Here is a 23,935-nt window from a genome sequence, read left to right as displayed (position 1 = left end):
ATGACTAGGATAGTAGTATTGCCATGGGATGGAGGAAGTCCAGTAATAAAGTCCAATGAGATATGGGACCAGGGTCTGTGGGGAACAGGTAAAGGGTGAAGGAGTCCTTGAGGGCGGAGGTGAGAAGATTTGCCCTGGCAGCACACGGGACAGGCATTGACGAAAGTGGCAACGTCTTCTCTTATGGTAGGCCACCAGAACTTACGCTGGATGAACTCCAAGGTGCGACATACGCCCGGATGACAGGTGAGGCGAGAGGAGTGCCCCCACAGAAGGACCTGAGTCCTCACTGCCTTGGGGACAAACAACCGATTGGCAGGACCTCCTTTCGGGTCCGGTTCGCTAGCTTGAGCACGTCTCACGGTATCCTCAACTTGCCACGAGATCGGAGCCACAATCTTAGCAGCAGGAAGGACAGGCATGTCCGTGTCATCTCGAATGGCAGGAGCGTAGACTCGGGACAGGGCATCCGGTTTGAGATTCTTCGACCCGGGCCGATAGGTGAGGATAAACTGGAATCGATTGAAGAAAAGAGACCATCTAGCTTGTCTAGAGTTCAACCGCTTCGCCTGCTGGATATACTCCAGATTTTTGTGGTCCGTAAGCACTTGAAACGGGTGAGAAGCCCCCTCGAGCCAGTGTCTCCATTCCTTCAATGCCATCTTAACCGCTAGGAGTTCACGATCCCCCACATCGTAGTTCCTCTCAGTTGGGGTAAGCCGGTGTGAGAAGAAAGCGCACGGATGAAGCTTCTTGTCTTCACCCCTCTGAGACAGGACAGCTCCAACACCAACCTCTGATGCGTCTACCTCCACCACAAATGGTTCATCCGTAGTCGGTAGTATCAGGATGGGAGCAGAGAGAACGCGCTGCTTGAGTCCTTGGAAGGCCGTCTCAGCTTCTCTTCCCCACAAAAACCTTGCATTGCCACCCTTGGTTAAAGCTGAGAGAGGGGCTGCCACCAAGCTGAAGTTCTTGATGAACTTGCGGTAAAAGTTTGTGAAGCCCAGGAAACGCTGAACTTCCTTAACGGATTTGGGGGTGGGCCAATCCGCTACCGCCCCTACCTTCCTGGGGTCCATTTGGACTCGACCGGGTTCCACTACAAATCCCAGGAATTGTACTCGGGATGAATGGAATTCACATTTTTCCGGCTTAACGTACAGATGGCTGTCCAGGAGGCGTTTGAGTACTTGTCTGACATGCTTAGTGTGTTCTTGAAGGGAGCTCGAAAAGATGAGGATGTCATCCAAGTAAACGAACACAAATATGTTAAGCATATCCCTAAGCACATCGTTTATGAGCGCTTGGAACACCGCTGGGGCGTTGGTCAGGCCGAAGGGCATCACCAAGTATTCATAGTGACCAGTAGGCGTGTTGAAAGCGGTCTTCCACTCGTCACCAGGTCTGATCCGCACAAGATGGTATGCGTTCCGCAGGTCAAGCTTAGTGAAAACAACTGCTTCCTGGAGCAGCTCGAAGGCTGTGGCCATAAGGGGTAGCGGGTAACGGTTACGGACGGTTATGGCATTGAGTCCCCGGTAGTCGATGCAAGGACGTAATCCACCGTCTTTCTTGGCCACAAAGAAAAACCCTGCTCCCGCCGGGGAGGTGGATGGACGCATGAGGCCTGCTTCCAGAGCGTCCTTGATGTAGGTATCCATAGCAGCTCGTTCGGGTGGAGATAGGGAAAAGATCCGACCCCTGGGGGGGCAAGTGCCCGGAAACAGGTCGATGGGGCAATCGTAAGGTCTATGGGGTGGTAGCATGGTGGCCCTCTGTTTGCTAAACACCAGTTTGAGGTCATGGTAACACTCGGGAACTCGGGTCAGGTCGATGGATTCTAAAGACTCGGGAGTAGAACTCGGGAATTCTGGAAAATACAAGTAGCTTGGCACGTAGGACCCCACTGCTTGATAGTGCCCACAGACCAGTCGATGTGAGGGTTATGGCTGTGAAGCCAGGGGTATCCAAGGACGAGAGGGAACTCGGAACAGGAGATCAAATGAAAGTTCATCAATTCCTGGTGTTGTGAAACTGAAAGTCGCAAGGAGGTAGTGACATGAGTGACAAGTCCAGATCCCAAAGGGCTTCCATCCAATGTAGTGACCCTCATGGGTTCACTTAGAGGTTCAGAGGGAACGCCATTCTCCTTCGCCCAGACACCATCCATGAAGTTACCTGCGGCTCCAGAGTCTACCAAGGCTTGAAGGTGAAGCTTGTGGTTGTCCCAGGAGAGGGTGACTGGAATGAGCAGACGGGAGTTGGACGGATGGGAGGAGGTTATGTTTCCCGTTACAGTTCCCCCGGTCTGTACGGGACAGAGCGTTTCCCTGGAGCCCGGGACACGTGGAACGGAAATGGCCCGGTTTGCCGCAATATAGACAGCGTCGCTCCCTCATCCGGCGGTCTCTCTCAGCCTGGGAGATGCGTCCAATCTGCATGGGTTCCGATGGAGCCAGCGAGGATAAAGGTGGGGACTCGGAGCTGGGACTGATAGGGGCTAGAGGTCTACGGTTGAGTTCTCTCTCTCTCAGACGCTGGTCAATGCGTGAGGCCAACTTGATCAGGGACTCGAGATTGTCCGGTGGTTCCCGAGTGGCCAGTTCATCTTGGATAGTGTCGGAAAGGCCTTTCAGAAAGCACACCGTGAGCGCCTCGTTGTTCCAGCCACTTGCTGCTGCCACCGTGCGGAACTGGATGGCATAGTCCGCCACGCTGCGCCAACCTTGGTGGAGAGTCAGGAGCTGTTTGGCTGAGTCAGAACCACTGCTTGGGCCTTGAAACACTCGTTTGAATTCCTCAGCAAAGGCAGAGTAGCTGGCACAGCAGGAACTATGGGCATCCCACACAGCAGTAGCCCAGGCCAGGGCTTTTCCCGACAGCAGGGTGATGATATAAGCGATCTTAGACCGGTCGGTGGGAAACGACGAGGGTTGTAGCTCAAAGGAGAGAGAACATTGGGTGAGAAACCCTTTACAAGCACTTGGATCACCTGAGAACCGTTGGGGAGGTGGAAGACGAGGTTCAGCCAGGGGGTTAACTGCCATGGGTACGTGAATCTGAGGTACTGGGACGGGAACTGTTGCCGGGGTAAGACGATCAGATATTTGCTTAATGGAAGTCAGCATCTCCGACAGAAGATGAGAATGTCTAGCCATTAAGGCCTCTTGCTGAACCAGGGCGGCTTCGTGGCGTTGGACAGTCTCCTGGTGGTGGGACAGCATGGCAAAAAGGTCCTGGGAACTGGCTGCCTCTGGGTTCATTTTTGGCTCTGTGTTTCTGTCAGGACCCGGTTACGAACCTGGGTCTCCGGAGTGAGAAACAGTCACTTAACCAACTGAGCCACAAATAGTCAGCAGAACCCAGAAGATGAGGCAGACACAGCAGTACTTAAGACGGTGTATTTAATAAAGTAAAAAGGAGAAGTCCTAAAATACCAAAATGGCAAATCCAAAAGGTGGTAGGAATAGCACAAAAAAGCCTCAAGAGACACTCAAAAACAAAAACAGAATTCCACAAGAGCATCCACCGGAATCGACAGGAAAACACAGAACACTAGGGCTGGGTGCTAACATACAAACACAGAGCACAGAACTGAGGGAAACTAAGGGTTTAAATACAATCAGGGGAAACGAGGTACAGGTGCAAATAATAATGGGGAACAAGGGAAAAAACATGAGGTCAAAAAGCACAATGGGGGCATCTAGTGACCAAAACCCGGAACAACCCTGGCCAAATCCTGACACTGTATATATAGTTGCAGCCAAATATTGGCACCCTTGCACTTTTTTTAAATAATTCCCCATTTCTTCTCAAATAAGTAAAATATATGTTATTGTTAGATTATCAACATTGCAGAACCAAATTTTATTTTTGTAAACTTCAGTCAATTTTAATTCAGAAATAACGACAAAAGGCAAGTACAAAATTATTGGCAACCCGATAGGGGTGCATGGGTCAGCCGTTTGTTCATCCGCAATTGCTAATTGCTAATAACCCATCCACAACTGCCCGACTATGTGACAAAGTGAAAATCTGAGCCCCGCACCCAACCCTAACCCGCATATATAGAACATGTGCTATAGGCTACAGTCAAAGACTGCAGAATGATTTGACAGGCGTGCAGGATTTGTTGTTGCCTGTTTTAGATGTTTCTGCTTATAATTTCTGACATTTTGGGAGGCTATTTGTTAGTCAACTTGTCTATAATTAGATTAATGTAGCTTCTCATTTGTGTTATATGTTGCCCTAGAAGACTACATTTTTCTCTGTCTTCTTTTGCATAGCAAAGAAGTTTAGGGCCTTGGGAGGAAATAACATTACAATAAAGCAAAAATAAAACAGGAAACATTTTCTGTGTAAAATGTCCTAATGACATCAGTTTGACCGACTGTAAGGAAAAAGAAGGCTGTGAAAACAACCAAACTTGTTTCTGATGGGATTTCAGTTCGGCTTTGATGCATATTTTATGTGGTTGAAATACTAATCAGCTTTTATATAATGATGCTTTTATGATAAAGATACCATCTGTGAAGGTGCTAACTGAGCATTGTATTCTCACATGTTCAAAAATAAATTAATCATATTTCTCCAATCCTGTTCCCAAGTCCAAATTCTTCCTACATTTGGTGTATCATTTCACTGCAAGAAATGCTTAATTCTGCACGTGTTATTATCACGGCTATAGCCCTATTCACACAGGACTAGTATTACTAGAGAAAGTTCTCACTCTTTTTCTGGGAAAAATGATGATGTTTCAACTTGTCCAGGCAAAAACCTGTGATAACACTGATAACTCGAGCTTGGTTCCCAAAGTTTCTAAACTATACCAAACCATCTTTGAGAAAGTGTCGCCATCATTTTTGAATTGAGGAAGTGTGATCATGATGCTTTGTGCACGTTCAAGGGCCCCAGGACCAGCACGGCACTGGGGTCCTTGAATGTGTACAAGACAGCATGAATTCAGCAGATTATCAAGGTGTTTTGGAGTGCAATGTTTGTTGGCAGTTATCTTGGCCAAAGGCTGTGCAACCAAGTACTAGCTCCAGGGTGCCAACAATTTTGTCCATGCCAATTTAAATTTACAAAAATACAATTTGTTATGCAATGTTGAAAATCCAATAACAAAAGGTGTGGAGACCAAATGTTGTTTTCAAGTTCAACTTATTTTATATGAAATAGGGAATTATTTAAGAAAAGTGCAAGGCTGCCAATATATTTAGTTCACAACTGTATATAAGCCTTGGTAGGAAGGATGATCTGACTCCCCTTATGCTGATACAGTGTCGATTGCAGTTATAACTCTCAGGGTCAATTATGTTGTTAGCGGACACTAACGGTGAAGAATAGCCTAAAGTGACCCCAGGGCCTGATCAGGAATGAGCAGCTGCATTCATCATGTGTCGGATGCAATGAAGGCATTTGACGCTCTATTGAATCTACAATAACTCTCTACAGCCTGCCATTAGGGAGAGGTGGTTTACCAAGCAATTTTGTCGTTGAGATAGCTGGTTTGGGTGTTATAAGGTTTAGCCTAATATTTCCTAGAAATCATCCTACACTTCCTGTCTACGCAAGCATGGGATTCAAACTCAAATGAACGATACTCAGAACGAGGTGAAGTAAGTGTCTAGTATTTGGTTTCTTGGCAACTGTTGTCAAACATGGGATTCAAACTTCACTCGAGCGGTACTCACAACGTGGTCAAGTACAGTATATAGTTTCTTGGCAAACGTTGTCTCCTAGACAGAAGTAATGGAAGATTACAGAACCTCACTAGTACCTATAATAAGATAACCAGATAACCACCTTAAATCATGTTTCCCTCCAAACTAGAAGTCTCTAGTTCTCATGACCCAGCCTTCCAGTTCAACTCTCTTCTACACACACTGCTATAAATACAGGGGCTAAATACTATCCATGTCCGGGAAGAACAAAAAAGTCACTGTGGATGTCACTGGGACTGAGAGAGTTGCGTGTCAACGTTAAAACCCTCCCACCTCAACCCCTTTCTATGGCTTTATATTTAGCATGCTGTTTGCACATGTACTGTAGGAGTCCCTTGCTAGGCTCTTCATGGCGAAAACGTCTGAGACGTGTGTGTTTATACTCAGGAATTACGGAGGAGGCGCCAAACGATGCTGCTCTGGAAAAATACCAGACATTTTAAGTTTTTTATGTCTGTCCTGGTTGTACAGTATATTCACAATGGGACAGTCATGGAGAGATGTGACAGAAACTGGAAAAAATAACCCAGAATATGAGACCTGTCGACTCATCTCTTACACTGACTAGACTAAACAGGCCTCAAGGGATGGAAAACTTGCAGTCAATTAAACACCTTCAGGTTCTCATTTTAGGACTGAATGAATAAAAAAAAGGTTTGCAATGAAAAAGTGGACAAAGAAATAATCACAGAACCAGAGTGAAAGGTGAACTTCTCTTCTCACTGGCCCAAATATAACCTCTACTGGCCCGAACATGGTGTAGTTAAAATGCATTGGGTTCATACAGGGCCTATAGGTTGGCATGCTTTCTCTCTATGTTTAGCTAGTAATAGGCTACATTTGGTTATTATGCTGTAGAATATAATCGAGCAATAGAATCTAGCAATATCTAGCAAAATCATTATTTAGAATTGCATTGTATTAATTGCATCCAATTTTGCTTCTAAAGTATGTTATTTTGAGAGGATCTAAGAATAGGATGCTTCCCCATTACGACAACTGCCTTTCAAAAGAGAAGATATTAATCTGGCTAAAGTAGGCTAGCCAAGACGAATGCCAGGCGTCTTTTTATCAACAGTAGCCAGCATATTGCTAGTACTATATGTTCACTATTGAAGGTTTACGTTAATAAATCAATTTTCATAAAGGAAATGGATTGGTGAGCGCTTCTTTTTATTCTGGACAGCTCACGTGTGAACGCATCAGCTTACAGTATGTACTGCTCGAGAAGCTGACCAATCATACTGCTGAAATACAAATAGCATGACCTTTCCACGTGTAGTTTTCAAATGGTTTTCAAGACAGCGACAGAGCAGATAATCTTGGTTAACTCCAAATTAAAGTGTCCTGTAGTCAGCTGCTCGATTCTGGGTCCATACGTGTTGAGAGAAGAGATGCTAGAACGAGGAGCGGAACCAGAACGAGTTATGGGGCCGAAGATCCCCTACCCCCTCCCATTCCCGAAATTCGAAAGATGCTCACACCTGCGAAATCATGATATGTCCAAATAACCAGCTACAGAAAACAACAACAACAAAAAACACCAGAACTACTGCTGCTCTCTATCCCACGCATCCCATTCCTTCCCAAGAGATTCTACGGTACCAGTTATGTTTACGTAGATCTGTCCATGAGAGATTACACAGCAGGTAAATGTCAAACTGGAATGCACTGAGAAGTTACTGGCCCAACACACGTTTTCACTGGCCCCGGGACAGCGGGCCCTCGTTGATGTCGGACACTGCAGAACTATGGCATGGTAAAATGATAAAAACACATTTTCCATTCTCGAGAAGAGCCATGCACACACACTGAGCAAAGAGAAGTGGAGGGACCAAGCCAAGCAAGGTGAGGGTAGTGTGGAAGGGCTGGATGAAGAAAGGTGGAGATAGAGAGAAAGGAATGTGAACAATAAATAGTCTAGGAATGGAGCACAATATGAGAGAAAGGGAGAGTGCAGAAAGATGTTTTGATAAGAGAAACAGAGGTATGCAAGAATGGAATGAGGTAGAGAAAAACCGAGTGAGGTGGAGAGAGAGAGAGCTGTGTGAGGTCTTGTTGAGTCAATGGAGGGGTATAAAAAGTGAACATTGCTGGGGGTTGATAATAGATTTATGGTAGGGTAGAGAAAGAGGGCACAGCCAGCATGCTGGTGCTAGTGTTCTCTGTTCAAGCCGTGACTCACACTGGCAGGCTACACAGATATTTGCCTTCTAAGGGCAGCTGCTGGAGCCCTCTAGTCTGCAGCGACGGTTGCCGAGCGGAATACGCCTCCTCATCCTTCGTAATGGCGGTGGGTGGAGACTCGTCGTCCTCAGGCGGTGACACCACCACCTCAGGGATGGCCTGGCGGACCGGGGCGGGGCCAGAAGCGCGGGGAGGGTTTGGGGAGCGGAGGGGAGTAGGAGGCGTGTCCTGGGGGGTGGTGAGGGGCGAGGGTCCGGTGGAGGGCCCCCCGGCGGAGGTGGAGGAGGAGTTTGGCAGGAGGAGGTTGAGGAGGATGGAGACCCGGGACTCTCGCCTCTGGGACAGGTTGGAGACGGAGGCCCCTGGCTTCAGGGAGTGGCGGGAGGCAGAGAGGCCCTCCCCTGGAGTGGCAGGAAGACACAACAACAAAGAAGGGAGAGGAGGGAGAGAAGAAAGGGAGGAAAAAGAATAAGGAGGGTAAAAGGAGAAACATATGAGGGAGGATTTCATCAGAGAGGTGGTTTTAGGGGTGCATTATCTGGTGGCAGAAGGAAGGTGGGGGGAGCTTGGGAGGAGTGTGGTTAGAGAGAGACAGAGGTGTCGAGAGGTTCTTGCAGGGGGACGGTGAGAGAGGTGAGGTGTCCACACAGAACAATAAGCTTGTCCACTCACCAATCACACAGTGACATATATTGTACTAATGGAGAGCATTTTGGGTAGAGAGATGCTTGCAGGCAAGAGAAGAGGTGTACATACAGGTCTCGTGTTTGGTATACATACAGTGCAAGCAAGCTATGCAATATATGACATGTCACACATATTTTTTCACCCAGGCAAAATTGCATTTAATAAAACAAAATGTAACAGTAGGACAGAGACCAGAGAGCATTGGAACTGTAGCAAGAGCTAATTATTTAATTCACATAAACAGTCACACACACCATCATCTGTGTACACACCACAACCTGAGGTCATGCTCAGTAAACAAAACCTATCGAACTGCAAGAAGAGCATTACCCCAACCATTCCAACATGGAGTAGAAGCCATTGTTAATTCTCAGAAGCAAAACCCTGAGACAGGGCAGGCCTTACATGCTCGCACCATGCGCACCCAGATTTCTCTTTCACATTGGGGTGTAGTAGTTGTCTCTATGAGGCTTATGTCCTCATCGTAGCATCTACTCACATCACTAGTTTGACACCTCCTGAACAGCCATGGTGGATTTGGTCTTGTGTGGCTCAGTTGGTAAGACCACGGCGCTAGCAACGCCAGGGTTGTGGATTGGAATCCCGCTGGGGCCACACATACTAAAATGTATGCACTCACCTTACTGTCAGTCACTTAATAAAAGCGTCTGCTAAATGGCAAACATCACATACATGATTGTTGTGGTCATGTGTATGAGATGCTGTCAGCTTTCCTTTTTAGGAATAACAAGGATTACGTAGATTATTACAACACCCTTCGAAGATGAGGAAAAAGAAATGGAGTGTGCGCGGCGCAGGGGATCTCACCATTTCTCTCAAGCAAGAACGGGTCTGAATGTTTCTTGCCTATGTCGGCGATTGATCGCACCAGCGGTATGCGGTTGCTGAGCTTCCTCTCGTTCTGGTGGTGGTGTCTCTTCAACATGGCCTCACGCACCTTCTGACGCAGCTCCTCCTTCAGCTGGCCAGACGCCACCATGCTGTCAATCAACATGTCTGGACACACGTGAACACACACAGACACGGGCGCATTGTATTGCCTTGTATTGTTGTTCATTTGCAAATGAGCTTGCATACACACACACACACAGAGAGAGATCAATTCAATTTCACCTTATTCAACCAACTTTTTATCATTGTTTATCATTGTTTACCTCTGGTGCACACATACATCTAGCTAATCTTATAGCATGCAAATGTGAACACACAAACGTCTTCTGTACCTGCAATCTCCTCGATACAGGTGGCCCTCATGTCCAGCATGACGGTGCCGTTGAGGATGCAGCTCCTCAGCTCAAACAGGCTGTGTAGAGACAGGGTGGCCACGTAGGGCTTGCTCCAACGCTCCCCTCCATCTTCCACATCCTCCTCAAACTTCAACCACCTACACAACACAACACACACGAATATGGCTTCAATACTCATACTTCCATTTCCCAAACGCTGTCTAAGAACAACTTGAGCAGAAACAGACATTTTGCCTTGCCTTGAGGTGTTCACTTTTGAGAGGTAATGGGAAACCTTTGATTCCGTTTTTTAGGCTTTTAACTCATTTTTTAAGATCGGTAAATTGCTGGGTATTTGTGTCCGAGCCTGTGAGCGTAGGCTGACAATGTCTGGGATGGCGATGGTGCCATGGCTATGGAGGAGGACTAAGATAGACTCACAGTCAGACCTGTAGGCAGTAGAGCTCTGTCAATCTTACCCATTAATCACACATTCAAGACACGTAACCATTCCCCAACAGTCTAGCAGCAGTACAGTTTTAGCTTTAAAAAGTCTGTTTCCCTGAATCTTTTACCACAGTCTAGGAGACTTCAAAATTAGTTAAAGTCATCAACGTTTCAGGGAAAACCTACGGCACCAATAAAGTGCTGTTGAATCTAGACCTGAATGAACGAAGAATGGCATAATAACATGGCCTCTCTAAAGCCACATGGACCCTGGAGTCGGGAGTCTGGAACCTGGGTTGGGCTGTGACCTACCTGGCGGTCTCCTTCCACTCAGTGGCGCTCCCGTCCCTGAAAGACAGCTCGTCCAACTCGGTGAAAAGGTCATGGGGGACGTGCTCCACATCATCATCCTCGGTACCCAGGATGAACTGCACCCGCTGGGAGGGTGTGTCTAGATGGGGGCGGCAGGGAGAGATGACAGGAGATATAGAGATGAGGAGAGTGTGGGAAGAGCAGGAGCCAAAGCTTAGCTTCTGAATTGAGTGCTGTGAATTCCTCTGCATTACAAAGAGTGGAATAATTAAATATGTTGTGGTGGGAGTAGAAAAAGGTACATGTGAAAGAACAGAGCCGGAACTCAAGACTGAGTTAATCAGCAAAACAATAACGTCAGAATTGCTCCCTTGTTTCTGGTTTGAGCAGCTGGTTTCAGCAACTGATATTTTTGAATTTGGGTTGTCATATTGACAGGTTTGCTTGCAACAAACTACTTATGACACAAGGTGAGACCCAGATGCAGACACAGGAGGCAGATTGTTGGAGTCTTACAATATGTATTAATCCAATAGGGGAAGGCAAGAGAACGGTCGTGGACAGGCAAAAGTGTCAAAACCAGTTCAGAGTCCAAAAGGTACTGAAGAGCAGGCAGAATCAAGGTCAGGGCAGGCAGGGGGGAAAGTAGTCCAGATTCAGGCAGGGGTCAAAACAGGCAGGACGATCAGAAAGAGAATTTAAAAAAGGAGTACAGGAAAAACACACTGGTTGACTTGACTAACATACAAGACAAACTGGCACAGAAAGACAGAAAACACAGGGATAAATACACAGGGGAAAATAAGCGACACCTGGAGGGGGTGAGACAATCACAAGAACAGGTGAAACAGATAGGGGCGTGACACTACTTAGCTAGCTTCTAGCCTAGTGTTTGATATGCAATCCGGTTTCCTTGTATTTAATAGTGTTGAGTGTCCTGACAAGAAGGCAAACATTTCTAGCAATAACAGGTGAAAATCGGGCACAATCAAACATTTGGATGTATCCAAATGACTGAGGAAGCGACGCAGGTACAGAGGACAAAGAGCCGGATGCCTGGTCAGGACCCGAAAAAGGCGTGTGGGAAAGCTGCCGTTACCGTCAAGATTACTCGCCAACGTGCAATCATTGGACAATAAACTAGACGAGGTACGATCACGAATATCCTACCAATGGGACATCAAAAACTGTAATATCCTATGTTTCACAGAATCGTGGCTGAATGATGACATGGATATTCAGCTAGCGGGATACATGCTGCACCGGCAAGATAGAACAGCACACTCCGGTAAGACGAGGGGGGGGAGGCGGTCTGTGCATATTTGTAAACAACAGCTGGTGCATGAAATCGAAGGAAGTCTCTAGATTTTGATCACCTGAAGTAGGGTATATTGTGATCAATTGCAGGCCACACTATTGCCTAGAGTTTTTAGTTATACTTACGTGGCCGTTTATTTACCACCACTGACAGATGCTGGCACTAAGACCACACTCTGTCAGCTGTATAAGGAAATAAGCAAACAGAAAATCGCTCACCCAGAGGTGGCGCTCCTAGTGGCAGGAGACTTTAATGCAAGGAAATTGAATCAGTTCTACCAAATTTCCATCAACATGTTAAATGTGCAACCAGAGGGAAAACAATTCTAGATCACCTGTACTCCACACACAGAGACGCGTACAAAGCTCTCCCTCTCCCTCCATTTGGTAAATCCGACCACAACTCTATCCTCCTGAATCCTGCTTACAAGCAAAATAAAGCAGGAAGCACCAGTGACTCGGTCTATAAAAAAGTGGTCAGATGAAGCAGATGAAAAACAGCCCCAGTCTATTTTTACGCCTCCTCCATACTTTACAGTTGGTACTATGCATTCAGGCAGGTAGCGTTGTCCTGGCATCTGCCAAACCCAGGACTATTTTGCTATCACAAACTGGAACATGTTCCGGGATTCTTCCGATGGCATTGAGGAGTACACCACATCAGTCACTGGCTTTATCAATAAGTGCATCGAAGACGTCCATACCCCAACCAGAGGCCATGGATTACAGGCAACATTTACTCTGAGCTAAAGGGTAGATCTACCGCTTTCACGGTGCGGGACTCTAACCCGGAAGCTTACAAGAAATCCTGCTATGCCGTGCGAAGAACATTCAAACAGGCAAAGCGTCAATACAGGGCTAAGATTGTATCATACTACACCGGCTCCAACGTTCGTCTTATGTGGCAGGGCATGCAAACTATTACAGACTACAAAGGGAAGCACAGCCGCGAGCTGCATGCATGAGAGCATCAGCTGTTCCAGGCGACTGTGTGATCATGGTCTCCGCAGCCAACATGAGTAAGACCTTTAAAGAGGTCAACATACACAAGGCAGCGAGGCCAGACGGATTACCAGGACGTGTGCTCCGTGCATGTGCTGAACAACTGGCAGGTGTCTTCACTGACATTTTCAACATGTCCCTGATTAAGTCTGTAAAACCAACATGTTTCAAGCAGACCACCATAGTCCCTGACACTCGAAATTGAGCTCAGGTGCGTTTCCATTGATCATCCTTGAGATGTTTCTACAACTTGATTAGAGTCCACCTGTAGTAAATGCAATTGATTGGACATGATTTGGAAAGGTACACACCTGTCTAGTACAGTGGCTTGTGGCATTTTTCCTATTTTGTTCATTTGTAACCTGGAATTAAAATAGATGTTTGGGTGTGTTTGTATCATCTTATTTACACAACATGCCTACCACTTTTTAAAGATAGAAAATATATTTTATTGTGAAACAAACAAGAAAAAATACAAAAGAACAGAGAACTTGAGCGTGCATTACTATTCACCCCCAAAAGGTCAATACTTTGTAGAGCCACCTTTTGCAGCCATTACAGTTTCAAGTCTCTTGGGGTATGTCTCCATAAGCTTGGCCCATCTAGCCACTGGTGTTTTTGCCCATTCTTCAAGGCAAATCTGCTCCAGCTCCTTCAAGTTGGATGGGTTCCGCTGGTGTACAGCAGTCTTTAAGTCATACCACAGATTCTCAATTGGATTGAGGTCTGGGCTTTGACAACGCCATTTCAAGACATTTAAATGTTTCCCCTTAAACCACTTGAGTGATGCTTTAGCAGTATGCTTAGGGTCATTGTCCTGCTGGAAGGTGAACCTCCGTCACCAGTCTCAAATCTCTTGAAGACTGAAACAGGTTTCCCTCAAGAATTTCCCATCCATCATTCCTTAAATTATGACCAGTTCCCAGTCCCTGCCAATGGAAAAACATACTCACAAAACGATGCTGCCACCACCATGCTTCACTCTGTGGATGGTGCTCTTGGGGTGATGAGAGGTGTTGGGTTTGCACCAGACATAGCGTTTTCCTTGATGGCCAAAAAGCTCAATTTAGTCTCATCTAACCAGAGTACCTTCTTCCATTTGTTTGGGGAGTCTCCCACATGCCTTTTGGCGAACACCAAACATGTTTGCTGATTTTTTTCTTGAAGCAATGGCTTTTTTTCTGGACACTCTTCTGTAAAGCCCAGCTCTGTGGAGTGTAAGGCTTAAAGTAGTCCTATGGACAGATACTATAATCTCCGCTGTGGAGCTTGGCAGCTCCTTCAGGGTTATCTTTGGTCTCTTTGTTGCCTCTCTAATTAACGCCGTCCTTGCCTGGTCCGTGAGTTTTGGTGGGCGGCCCTCTCTTGGCAGGTTTTGTTGGGTACCAAAATATGTCTGCAGCATTGAAGTTTCCCAATGGCCTCCATCGGTCTTAAATGGAAGAAGTTTGGAACCACCAAGACTCTTCTTAGAGCTGGCTGTCCGCCCAAACTGAGCAATCGGGTTGGAGAAGGGCCTTGGTCAGGGAGGTGACCAAGAACCCGAAGGTCATTCCAACAGAACTCCAGAGTTCCTCTGTGGCGATGGAAGAACCTTCCAGAAGGACAACCATATCTGCAGCACTCCACCAAATCAGGCCTTTAAGGTAGAGTGCCCAGATGGAAGCCACTCCTCAGTAAAAGGCACATGACAGCTTGCTTGGAGTTTGCCAAAAGGCACCTACAGGCCTCTCAGACCATGAGAAACAAGATTTTCTGGTTTGATGAAACCAAGATTGAACTATTTGACCTGAATGCCTAAGAATCACATCTGGTGGAAACCTGGCACCATCCCTACGGTGAAAGATGGGGTTGGCAGTATCATGCTGTGGGGATGTTTTTCAGAAGCAGGGACTGGGAGACAAGTCAGTATCGAGGGAAAGATGAATAGAGCAAAGTACAGCGAGAACCTTAATGAAAACCTGCTCCAGAATGTTAAGGACCTCAGACTGGGGCGAAGGTTCACCTTCCAATGACCCTAAACACACATCCAAGATTACGCTGGAGTGGCTTCGGGAGAGGTCTCAATGTCTTGAGTGGCTCAGCCAGAGCCCGGACTTGAACTGTGCAGCAACGCTCCCCAAGATTCGAGGCTGTAATCAATGCCAAAGGTGCTTAAGCAAAGTGCTGAGTAAAGGGTCTGAATACTTGTAAAGATGATATTTCAGTTTTCATTTTTTTAATCCTCTGTCAACTATGTTTACCTGCAAGGAAACAGGTGCCGTCATCATTGCTTTGCACAAAAAGAGCTTCACAGGAAAGGATATTGCTGCCAGTAAGATTGCACCTAAATCAATCATTTATCGGATCATCAAGAACTTCAAGAAGAGCGGTTCAATTGTTGTGAAGAAGGCTTCAGGGCGCCCAAGAAAGTCCAGCAAGTGCCAGGACCATCTCCTAAAGTTGATTCAGCTGCATGATTGGGGCACCACCAGTACAGAGCTTGCTCAGGAATGGCAGCATGCAGGTGTGTGTGCATCTGCATGCACAGTGAGGCGAAGACTTTGAGGATGGCCTGGTGTCAAGAAGGGCAGCAAAGAAGCAACTTCTCTCCAGGAAAAACATCAGGGAAAGACTGATATTCTGCAAAAGGTACACGGATTGAACTGCTGAGGACTGGGGTAAAGTCATTTTTCCCTTTTCCAATTGTTTGGCGCATCCGGAAAAAGGCTTGTCCGGAGAATACAAGGTGAGCGCTACCATCAGTCCTGCATCATGCCAACAGTAAAGCATCCTGAGACCATTCATGTGTGGGGTTGCTTCTCAGCCAAGGGCTCACTCACAATTTTGCCTAAGAACACAACCATGAATAAAGAATGGTATCAACACATCCTCTGAGAGCAACTTCTCCAAAACCATCCAGGAACAGTTTGGTGACGAACAATGCCTTTTCCAGCATGATGAAGCACCTTGCCATAAAAAAACTTAAAAAGTGATAACTAAGTGGCTCGGGGAACAAAACATCGATATTTTGGGTCCATGGCCAGGAAACTCCCCAGACCTTAATCCCATTGAGAACTTGTGGTCAATCCTCAAGAGGAGGGTGGACAAACAAAAACCCACAAATTCTGACAAACTCCAAGCATTGATTATGCAAGAATGGGCTGCCATCAGTCAGGATGTGGCCCAGAAGTTAATTGACAGCATGTCAGGGCAGATTGCAGAGGTTTTGAAAACGAAGGGTCAACACTGCAAATATTGACTCTTTACATCAACTTCATGTAATTGTCAATAAAAGCCTTTGACACTTATGAAATGCTTGTAATTATACGTCAGTATTGCATAGTAACATCTGACAAAAATATCTAAAGACACTGAAGCAGCAAACTCTGTGGAAATTAATATTTGTGTCATTCTCAACACTTTTGGCCACGACTGTATAAAAATAACACTTCAATTCGGAACACACAACTTGTCGATCTGGATGGGCTATTGCAGCAGAGGACCACACCGGATTCCATTCCCATCAGCTAAAACGTGGCTGCAGTGGGCACACAATCACCAACAACAAACAATTGAGGAGTGGAAAAACATTGACTGGTCCGACGAATGCTGTTGCATCATGCTGATGGCCGAGTCAGGATTTAGCATAAACAGCATGAGTCCATGGACCCATCCTGCCTGGTCTCAACGGTACAGGCTGGTGGCGGTGGTGTACTGGTGTGGGGAAGATTTTCCTGGCACACTTTAAGTCCCTTGATACCAAGCAAGGAACATTTCCGACACCTTGTATCAGGCTGTTTTGGAGGCAAAGCTGGGTCCGACCCAGTACTAGACGTGTGTACATAATTAACTGGCCAGTGAGTGTATATTGTATTTGTGTTTATTCATTTATCTGCTATTATTTGATTTTGAGGACACTCTGTCTTGTTATTTTGTACATAATTGAGGCCAATACTGGGGGGGGGGGGGGGGGGGGTGTTGCATGTAGCATGTTGTTCTGTGTATGTGTTGGGGAGAGTGATGTTCTGTGTGGGAAGGAGGGGGGGGGTAAATGGGGCAATATGTTAGTTGTCATTTTTTTAGGGGGGATGCTTGTGAAAATTAAGAAATGTCAATAAATAAAGTAAATTGTTACAAATCATTTTGGGGAAAATGTTTAAGGGCAACAGCTGAATTTGTTGTGGGAGTTTTTGCATTGACACGATTCCAATACATTATGATTATGTCTACCGGTACATTAGCGCGACACTAAAAGCCCTGACTCTTTATCCAAATTACCCCATGATAGCCTACATATATGTAGGGTAACAACTTAGATTTAAGTCTATTTAGCCATATCTTCCACCACACATTTATTCAATAGCATGAGGAGATGCATAAAGAGCATCAAGGAAGGTAGAAGTTTGTTGCGTAAAAACAAAGAAAGTCGCACATTCTATGTATGCTCCCAACAATTTAATGGATGAAAATTGTTAACCTATTAAATTGTTGTCGGCAATTTCAGTCAGCCTATAAAGTGTCTGACGTTTACTATTCCTTTAGTCAGCACCTCTACTAACATTTCTAACAGTCAGCTGATGCTTTTAACTGGACTTTAAGGTAGAAGTTAGTTACCATAAGTGGGGTCCTCCTCCTCACGGTCCTCCTCCCGCTCCCTCCTCTTGCGGTGGTGTTTGTGGCCTCTGCCGTGGTGCCTGCGTTTGCTCTCCCGGCCCAGCGGCACATGGACCCCGACATAGACCGCCCTGTGGCCTGAGACACATCACACCAAACCAGAGAGATTTACAGATTACCAGGCTCCATTTCCTGTGAATAACCTACTTAGACAGGAAAAAATACCATCACTTTTTTCATATTTGTTTATTTTCACTGTTTGTTGGATTCTTGCTATGAAATGCAAATGTCCTAGTTTTCTGTGCCAATAGATGCTTTGGGAGGATGAGTCATTCTACTTTGATTTGAGAGATACTCTGGGATAGCTGATGAAAACAATACATAAGAAGGGGAAAAGGAAAAGATAAAGAGAAAGACATGAGCCTAACAGATGGATATACAAAGAAAAGGAGAAAGGCGATAGAGAGAGGGATATAGTGTTTGAGAGGAATGAAGAGACAAAAATACCAGAAACAAAACAGGGGAAAGGAGCGGGATAATGGATAGAGAGAGAGAGGATGACAAACTAGAGAGAGAGAGAACATGTACAGTACATGTGGTAATGTTATTTGCTAGCTGCATTCTCCAGACGTGAGCCACAATGACACTTCCTTTAAAACACTCTCCTGTCTCTGCCTTGTTCCCAGGAGAAGGACCACAGAGGATTGTTTTCAATAACAACTGGCTCGCTGCCAGCTCTGTTTCTAAAATAATTATCCCTCAAATATCGTCTGCTTCCTGGAAAAACCTTGCATCTCAGTTTTTGTTTATTTTGATTTTCCTACATAAATTGAAAGTAGTCATTAATTTCATGACATACACATTGACGTCTAATAAAAAGTTACTCATCATACTGTTTTGTATGACCATAGACAGTCTACTGACCATTTAGTACTCTCTTAGTCAACCATATCATGTACTTCACTGCAAGCTCCAATGAAACATTCAGCCTATTTCTGCTTGGGGAACTAGCCGGGTGATTGGTAGGCGTTCTCAGTACCCATTAGAGATAATCACAGGTCGTGTTTGAAATCCCCTGGAATGTACAGCTCAGAGAGAAAATGCTAGCTTTGTTACCTAGACGGGCCAGATAATCAGAGGCCAGATTTGCGGCTAATCATAGTCAGATAGGCAGAGAATGTTTGGGTTATAAGGAGACTCCACTGTGTCAGACACCACAATGTCATATGCACAGTACTTTCATGTGATACGACTACAATATCACAGCTGATACTATCCCAGCCGGCAAAACTGTTTGAAATTATTTCATGCCCAGTATCTGGTTGTAATGACATCATTTCATCCAGTTTTGCCCACCGGGATAGCATATCATACCATTGGAAGTCCTTTTGAAGTTGAAACCAAAGCTTGACGCTAATTTGGGAAAATTGTGATTATTATTTTATTTTTTATATAGCCGGATATTCCAACCAGCAACTCCAGCTGGACTTGAATAAAGGCGTACACAACAGTTAAGCTCAATTACATTTGCCATATGTCAGTGGTCTCATGTTTGTCTGGCTAATGAACATACCCCACACCCAGGTGAGGAGAGCCAGGCTGGGGACGGCTTTAATCTGCCAAGGCCCCCTGAGAAACAAAACCAGCAACACCTGTTCTTTCTATTCACAGCACGTATCTAGGCCTATAATGTGGACAGGAATCATCCACACAGAGACAGAAAAACGGGCATCTTGACACAACAGTAATAAAGGCAGGTACACAAACTGGTACATTCACAGAGGCTGACTGGAACCAGGGTTGAGTTCAATTTCAATTCAATGCAATTGACTGAATTGAGCCAATTCAACTAGCACACCATTTCTCCAACACAATTCACACAGGAATTAACACACAGGCATAGACATACACATAGGTACAGTAGGTTGGTAGGGCTGGATGGACCAGGGAAGAAGTCTAGACTAGACTTACTCTCCAGGTCTTCCGTCTCATAGTTGGTGTTGGTGGTGGAGCTGGTCTTCCCGAGGTCAATGATGGCCTCCTCGTCCAGACCCTGAGAGAGATGGAAAGAGATTTTAGGCCTTTAATGGACCAATAAACTGACAGTTGAAACCGCGACTGAGCCAGAGGCTTATAAAAACGACCACCAGACTGGTATCACAGCACCTTCAGCCATTAGTATAGGTACTACCGAAATTACCAACAAGATGGATGTTTGTCTGATATTCAAAGAACAACAGGAACAACAGCTTTTGGTGTGCCTTTGCAGAGAACAAGCTGCTTTGACCCACAGCATTTGTGCTTGATTTGATTTCAGGATTCAGGAATAACAGTCTATTATTATGTATTGTCTTCGGAATTAGACCTATTTGACAGTATTCCTGCACCTGGGCTAGGAAATGTTAGCCTGATCCACCATCCTGACCACTGCACTCTTGTTTTGCTTCACTTAACAGAATCCGTGCAGCAAAACAGAATAACGTACGCTCGTGAGATCAGGATGGTCATACGAGGCTAGAGATTCCTATTTTTCCATCCTCTGAAGGAAAGGTAATGGTACTTTATCACAGGCATGTTCCAGGAGATCTTTGTTGTGAGGTACACGAGGGCCCTCAAATCCAAATCTGGACCTCGAAGCCAGTTCTACTGCTTAAAAAATAAAATCCCCTCTATTCAGGGACTGATTTAGACCTGTGACAACAGGTGGGTATCATTAATTAATTGTCAGGTAGAACAGAAAACCAGCAAGCTCCGGAACTTATAGGGTAAGATTTGAATATCCCTACACTATGGGGTTAGGCCTATATGTGACTTGTTCACAGAAGAGGCATTTGAACGTAATCCTTTTTTTTTCTTACAGAATGCGTTTTTTGGCAGAAATGCCTTCTGGAACATATGAACTTTCGTGTGGCTTAATAACAAACTTGTATGCCATCTGTAAATACAAATAAAATTGTTAAATTATGAGCCTAGTTGGTTTAGCCATGGAAAAACAAAGGAACCTTCCCACTAGCCACGATTGGCTGAGATAATGGATGGGCTGGACATGCCGAGAGATGAGTTTGGATTGGTCTGCCATGTAGCATGTTTCCGTCTAGAACATGAGTTGCTCAGTATGTGTAGGTAATCCTTTCTAACGCATATTTTTGAAAGATATCACAAAGAACTGCAAATGTGTTGCTAATGCTCTCCACTTTCTGGAGGGCAGAGTTTTGAAATCAGTGAAATGTTCGGTGGAAGCAGAGTTTGATAGCAAAGGAGAAGGATAAAATGCAGGTGTTTGATTGCAAGTATGTGGAGGGAGTCGAAAAGAGAACACACAAAAAGCTGTTGTATAAAACACCTGACTCCGGATTACATCTTCAAACTAAGGGCAACCATGGCATCCGTGACAGAGTGGGAGAAGCGTTCATCCATGTATATGTGGAAGAGAGTCTAGCTAGCTACATTTTTAGATATTATACATTTCACATTTTGTCAGAAAGTTGTTTTCATTGCAAGTTAAAGCGTACTGTTAGCTAGCTAACGTTAGCTGGCTGGCTTGCTAGCTAATGTTACATGTATGATCTGTGTAGTAATATTATTCATATCTCAGAGCCATTTATATTGCGTGTTATAGCCTAATGTTAGCTAGCTAGCTAACATTGAACCTAGTTTGGTTAGCTTTAGCTACCTGTAGATTCATGCAGGATAGTAACGTTATGAGTTGGGATTATGGTTCATTGTTTAGCTAGTTAAGATAACTACATGTTTAAACAAAAGACCCCACTATGCAAGTAACCATCTCACTGTACCGTTTACACCTTCTCTATCCTGTGCATGTGACAAATAAACATAGATTTTATTTGATATTGTGTGTTTAACAGAGGCGGTAATGTGAAGGACAACATGACACAAGAAAGTCAAAACATGCACCAAAGTCAAATTAGGATATAACGTTAGGCCAACGATACAGTGTCCAAATTCTAAAATTATCTGGTAGAATGCCCTGCTTTTATTTAATCACACTCACAACCAAGCTATTTTCTGCAATTAACTTGTAAAGAAGTATCTTGTGAGTGAGATTTATTTTCCTGTAATAATGAATACTTTGTCAGCTATATGATGTGGTCATTATTTGAACTGGCTAGCCAGCTAACTTAATGTTAGCTAGCTAGCTAACAAGCTAAAAACTAACCAAAACATTGTTTAGAAAGTTGCTTTCAGTTGCCTGGTTTATTTATTTATTGGTGTTAAAATACACCAGTTATGCTATTTTGGACCACCAGACTGCTTTTGTGTTTATACTTTTTCATAACGACAATAACAAGTTTGATGTCAGACGACAATAGAATGTTCATAATGTCACTGCGACAACTGTATACAGACATGTCGATAGAAGTTGTATAACCCAGTCTTTAGTCTTGAAACCTTTGGTTGTTTAGTACACTACCATACAACTGCAGTGTATGAGATTTTTTTTCTAGCTCTGAGCTTCAAATTTTGCTACAGTACATACAGTAGGACCGAATCCAGGTGGTGTGTCACATATCTGCTTTAATTTTTCCTCACGGACCTGTACTGGAACAGTATTAGCATAAGGTAACATAAATCAGTTTGGCTACAGTAAGTAAGTAGATGTATTCTTTTATCATAAATGTACTGATGCTGTGATGCATAATGGCATCCCAGAAATGGGGTAATTTAATAAAAAAGTTTATAGTTTCAAACATTGACACTTTGAATTAGGCCTATCAACATTCAGGGCATTGCACCATCATGCTTAAAGGATGGCATGCTATAAAATGTACAGACACTTTTTAAGTGATTTCACTTGGTTCTGAGAAACTTACCCGACCAGCGATAGACCTCTTCAGGCTCATTCGGCAGAATGTGGGCGTGCAGAAAACATGGACAAAGCTCCAAAAACACTAAATAACGTCCTTTTAAAAACTGCAAAACTATAATATAATATAGTGTAATTTCAGTATTTTATATTCTGTTTTGTTGGATTTGAGCAATATGTTTTAGTGCACAAGCAAATGCGTGCTTTCATCAAAAATAGAGATTTGGTAAAACATCTTTTTTTAAACGGTCCTTTAAAGCTTGCCCAAATTTGCAGCATCAGTCCTTAGATGGACTTTGAAATAATATAATATTAACCGGCACTATCAGCAATGCTCAGCAACTGACTTTGAACTGTGGGTGCTGCACGCATCAGTACCTAGATGGGCTTTAAAATAATATAATATTAAACAGACTCAGCGATGTTGGTATGAGCAGCAGCGCAGATATTCAGATGAGCGCAATGCAACACTGCTCTCACACAGGCACACAGAGTATCTGCGCATGTGCAAGGGTGCGCTTCACGCAGCAACAACGTGATAGCTACAGAACCAAAACAGTAGAGTTGGCCTCATGCTTCAGCGGTCTTGGTTGTTGCTGAATTCGACAAGATATTTCCGTTTACTTCATGCATTGCTGAGTCTACCTTTTAACCAGCACAATCAGCAGTGCTCAGCATCTGACTTTGAACTGTGGGAGTTACTCCAATAATTTTGGGGCTTCAATAATGCAAGCTGCACTCTGTATGGCCTAGCTTGCTGGCAGTGCAGTGGAACAGGGGAGGTTCTGCCTGGCAGGCAATGCAGTGAAACATGGGAGATTCTGGCTGACAGGCAATGCAGTGAAACATGGGAGATTCTGGCTGACAGGCAATGCAGTGAAACATGGGAGATTCTGGCTGGCAGGCAATGCAGTGAAACATGGGGAGATTCTGGCTGGCTGGCAGGCAGGGCAGTCAGACAGGAAGAGGAAAAAACAATGTGTTTTTTATTAGTGATAGACAGGGCAGAAACACACAATAGGCCTAGTCTACTAATTACACTTCATATGTGACCAGAATCCAACCAAACGTAATAAGAGATCATCACTCTGCTTCCTCACAATATTTCAAATCAAATTTTATTTGTCACATACACATGGTTAGCATATGTTAATGCGAGTGTAGCGAAATGCTTGTGCTTCTAGTTCCGACAATGCAGTAATAACCAACAAGTAATCTAACTAACAATTCCAAAACTACTGTCTTATACACACAAGTGTAAGGGGATAAAGAATATGTACATAAAGATATATGAATGAGTGATGGTACAGAGCAGCATAGGCAAGATACAGTAGATGGTATCGAGTACAGTATATACATATGAGATGAGTATGTAAACAAAGTGGCATAGTTAAAGTGGCTAGTGATACATGTATTACATAAAGATGCAGTAGATGACATAGAGTACAGTATATACGTATACATATGAGATGAATAATGAAGGGTATGTAAACATTATATTAGGTAGCATTGTTTAAAGTGGCTAGTGATATATTTTACATCAATTCCCATTATTAAAGTGGCTGGAGTTGAGTCAGTGTGTTGGC

The 23,935-nt window shown here is 44.5% G+C and overlaps 1 protein-coding gene across 4 annotated transcripts in view; it reads right to left on the bottom strand.

Moving 5' to 3' along the window:
• The window catches only part of LOC135552402 (sodium bicarbonate cotransporter 3-like), a 61,340-nt gene that overhangs the window by 21,202 nt on the left and 16,203 nt on the right, over positions 1–23,935 (bottom strand). For 3 of the 4 annotated variants that reach the window (XM_064983989.1, XM_064983987.1, XM_064983988.1), the window contains exons 2-6: positions 19,496–19,577; positions 17,525–17,662; positions 10,610–10,748; positions 9,848–10,008; positions 9,432–9,620 (exon numbers count right to left, since the gene is read on the bottom strand). In XM_064983989.1, the coding sequence (XP_064840061.1) occupies positions 9,432–9,620; positions 9,848–10,008; positions 10,610–10,748; positions 17,525–17,662; positions 19,496–19,577 (709 nt within the window). Of the gene's footprint in view, positions 1–7,939; positions 8,318–9,431; positions 9,621–9,847; positions 10,009–10,609; positions 10,749–17,524; positions 17,663–19,495; positions 19,578–23,935 lie in introns of all 4 variants that reach the window. The other variant, XM_064983990.1, reaches the window with a different exon arrangement.

The sequence above is a fragment of the Oncorhynchus masou genome, chromosome 13 (assembly GCF_036934945.1).
Source record: "Oncorhynchus masou masou isolate Uvic2021 chromosome 13, UVic_Omas_1.1, whole genome shotgun sequence".
In the NCBI taxonomy this organism is placed as follows: domain Eukaryota; kingdom Metazoa; phylum Chordata; class Actinopteri; order Salmoniformes; family Salmonidae; genus Oncorhynchus; species Oncorhynchus masou.
The sequence above is the reverse complement of the archived record's forward strand: the minus strand, read 5'-3'. Positions and strand labels throughout refer to the sequence as shown.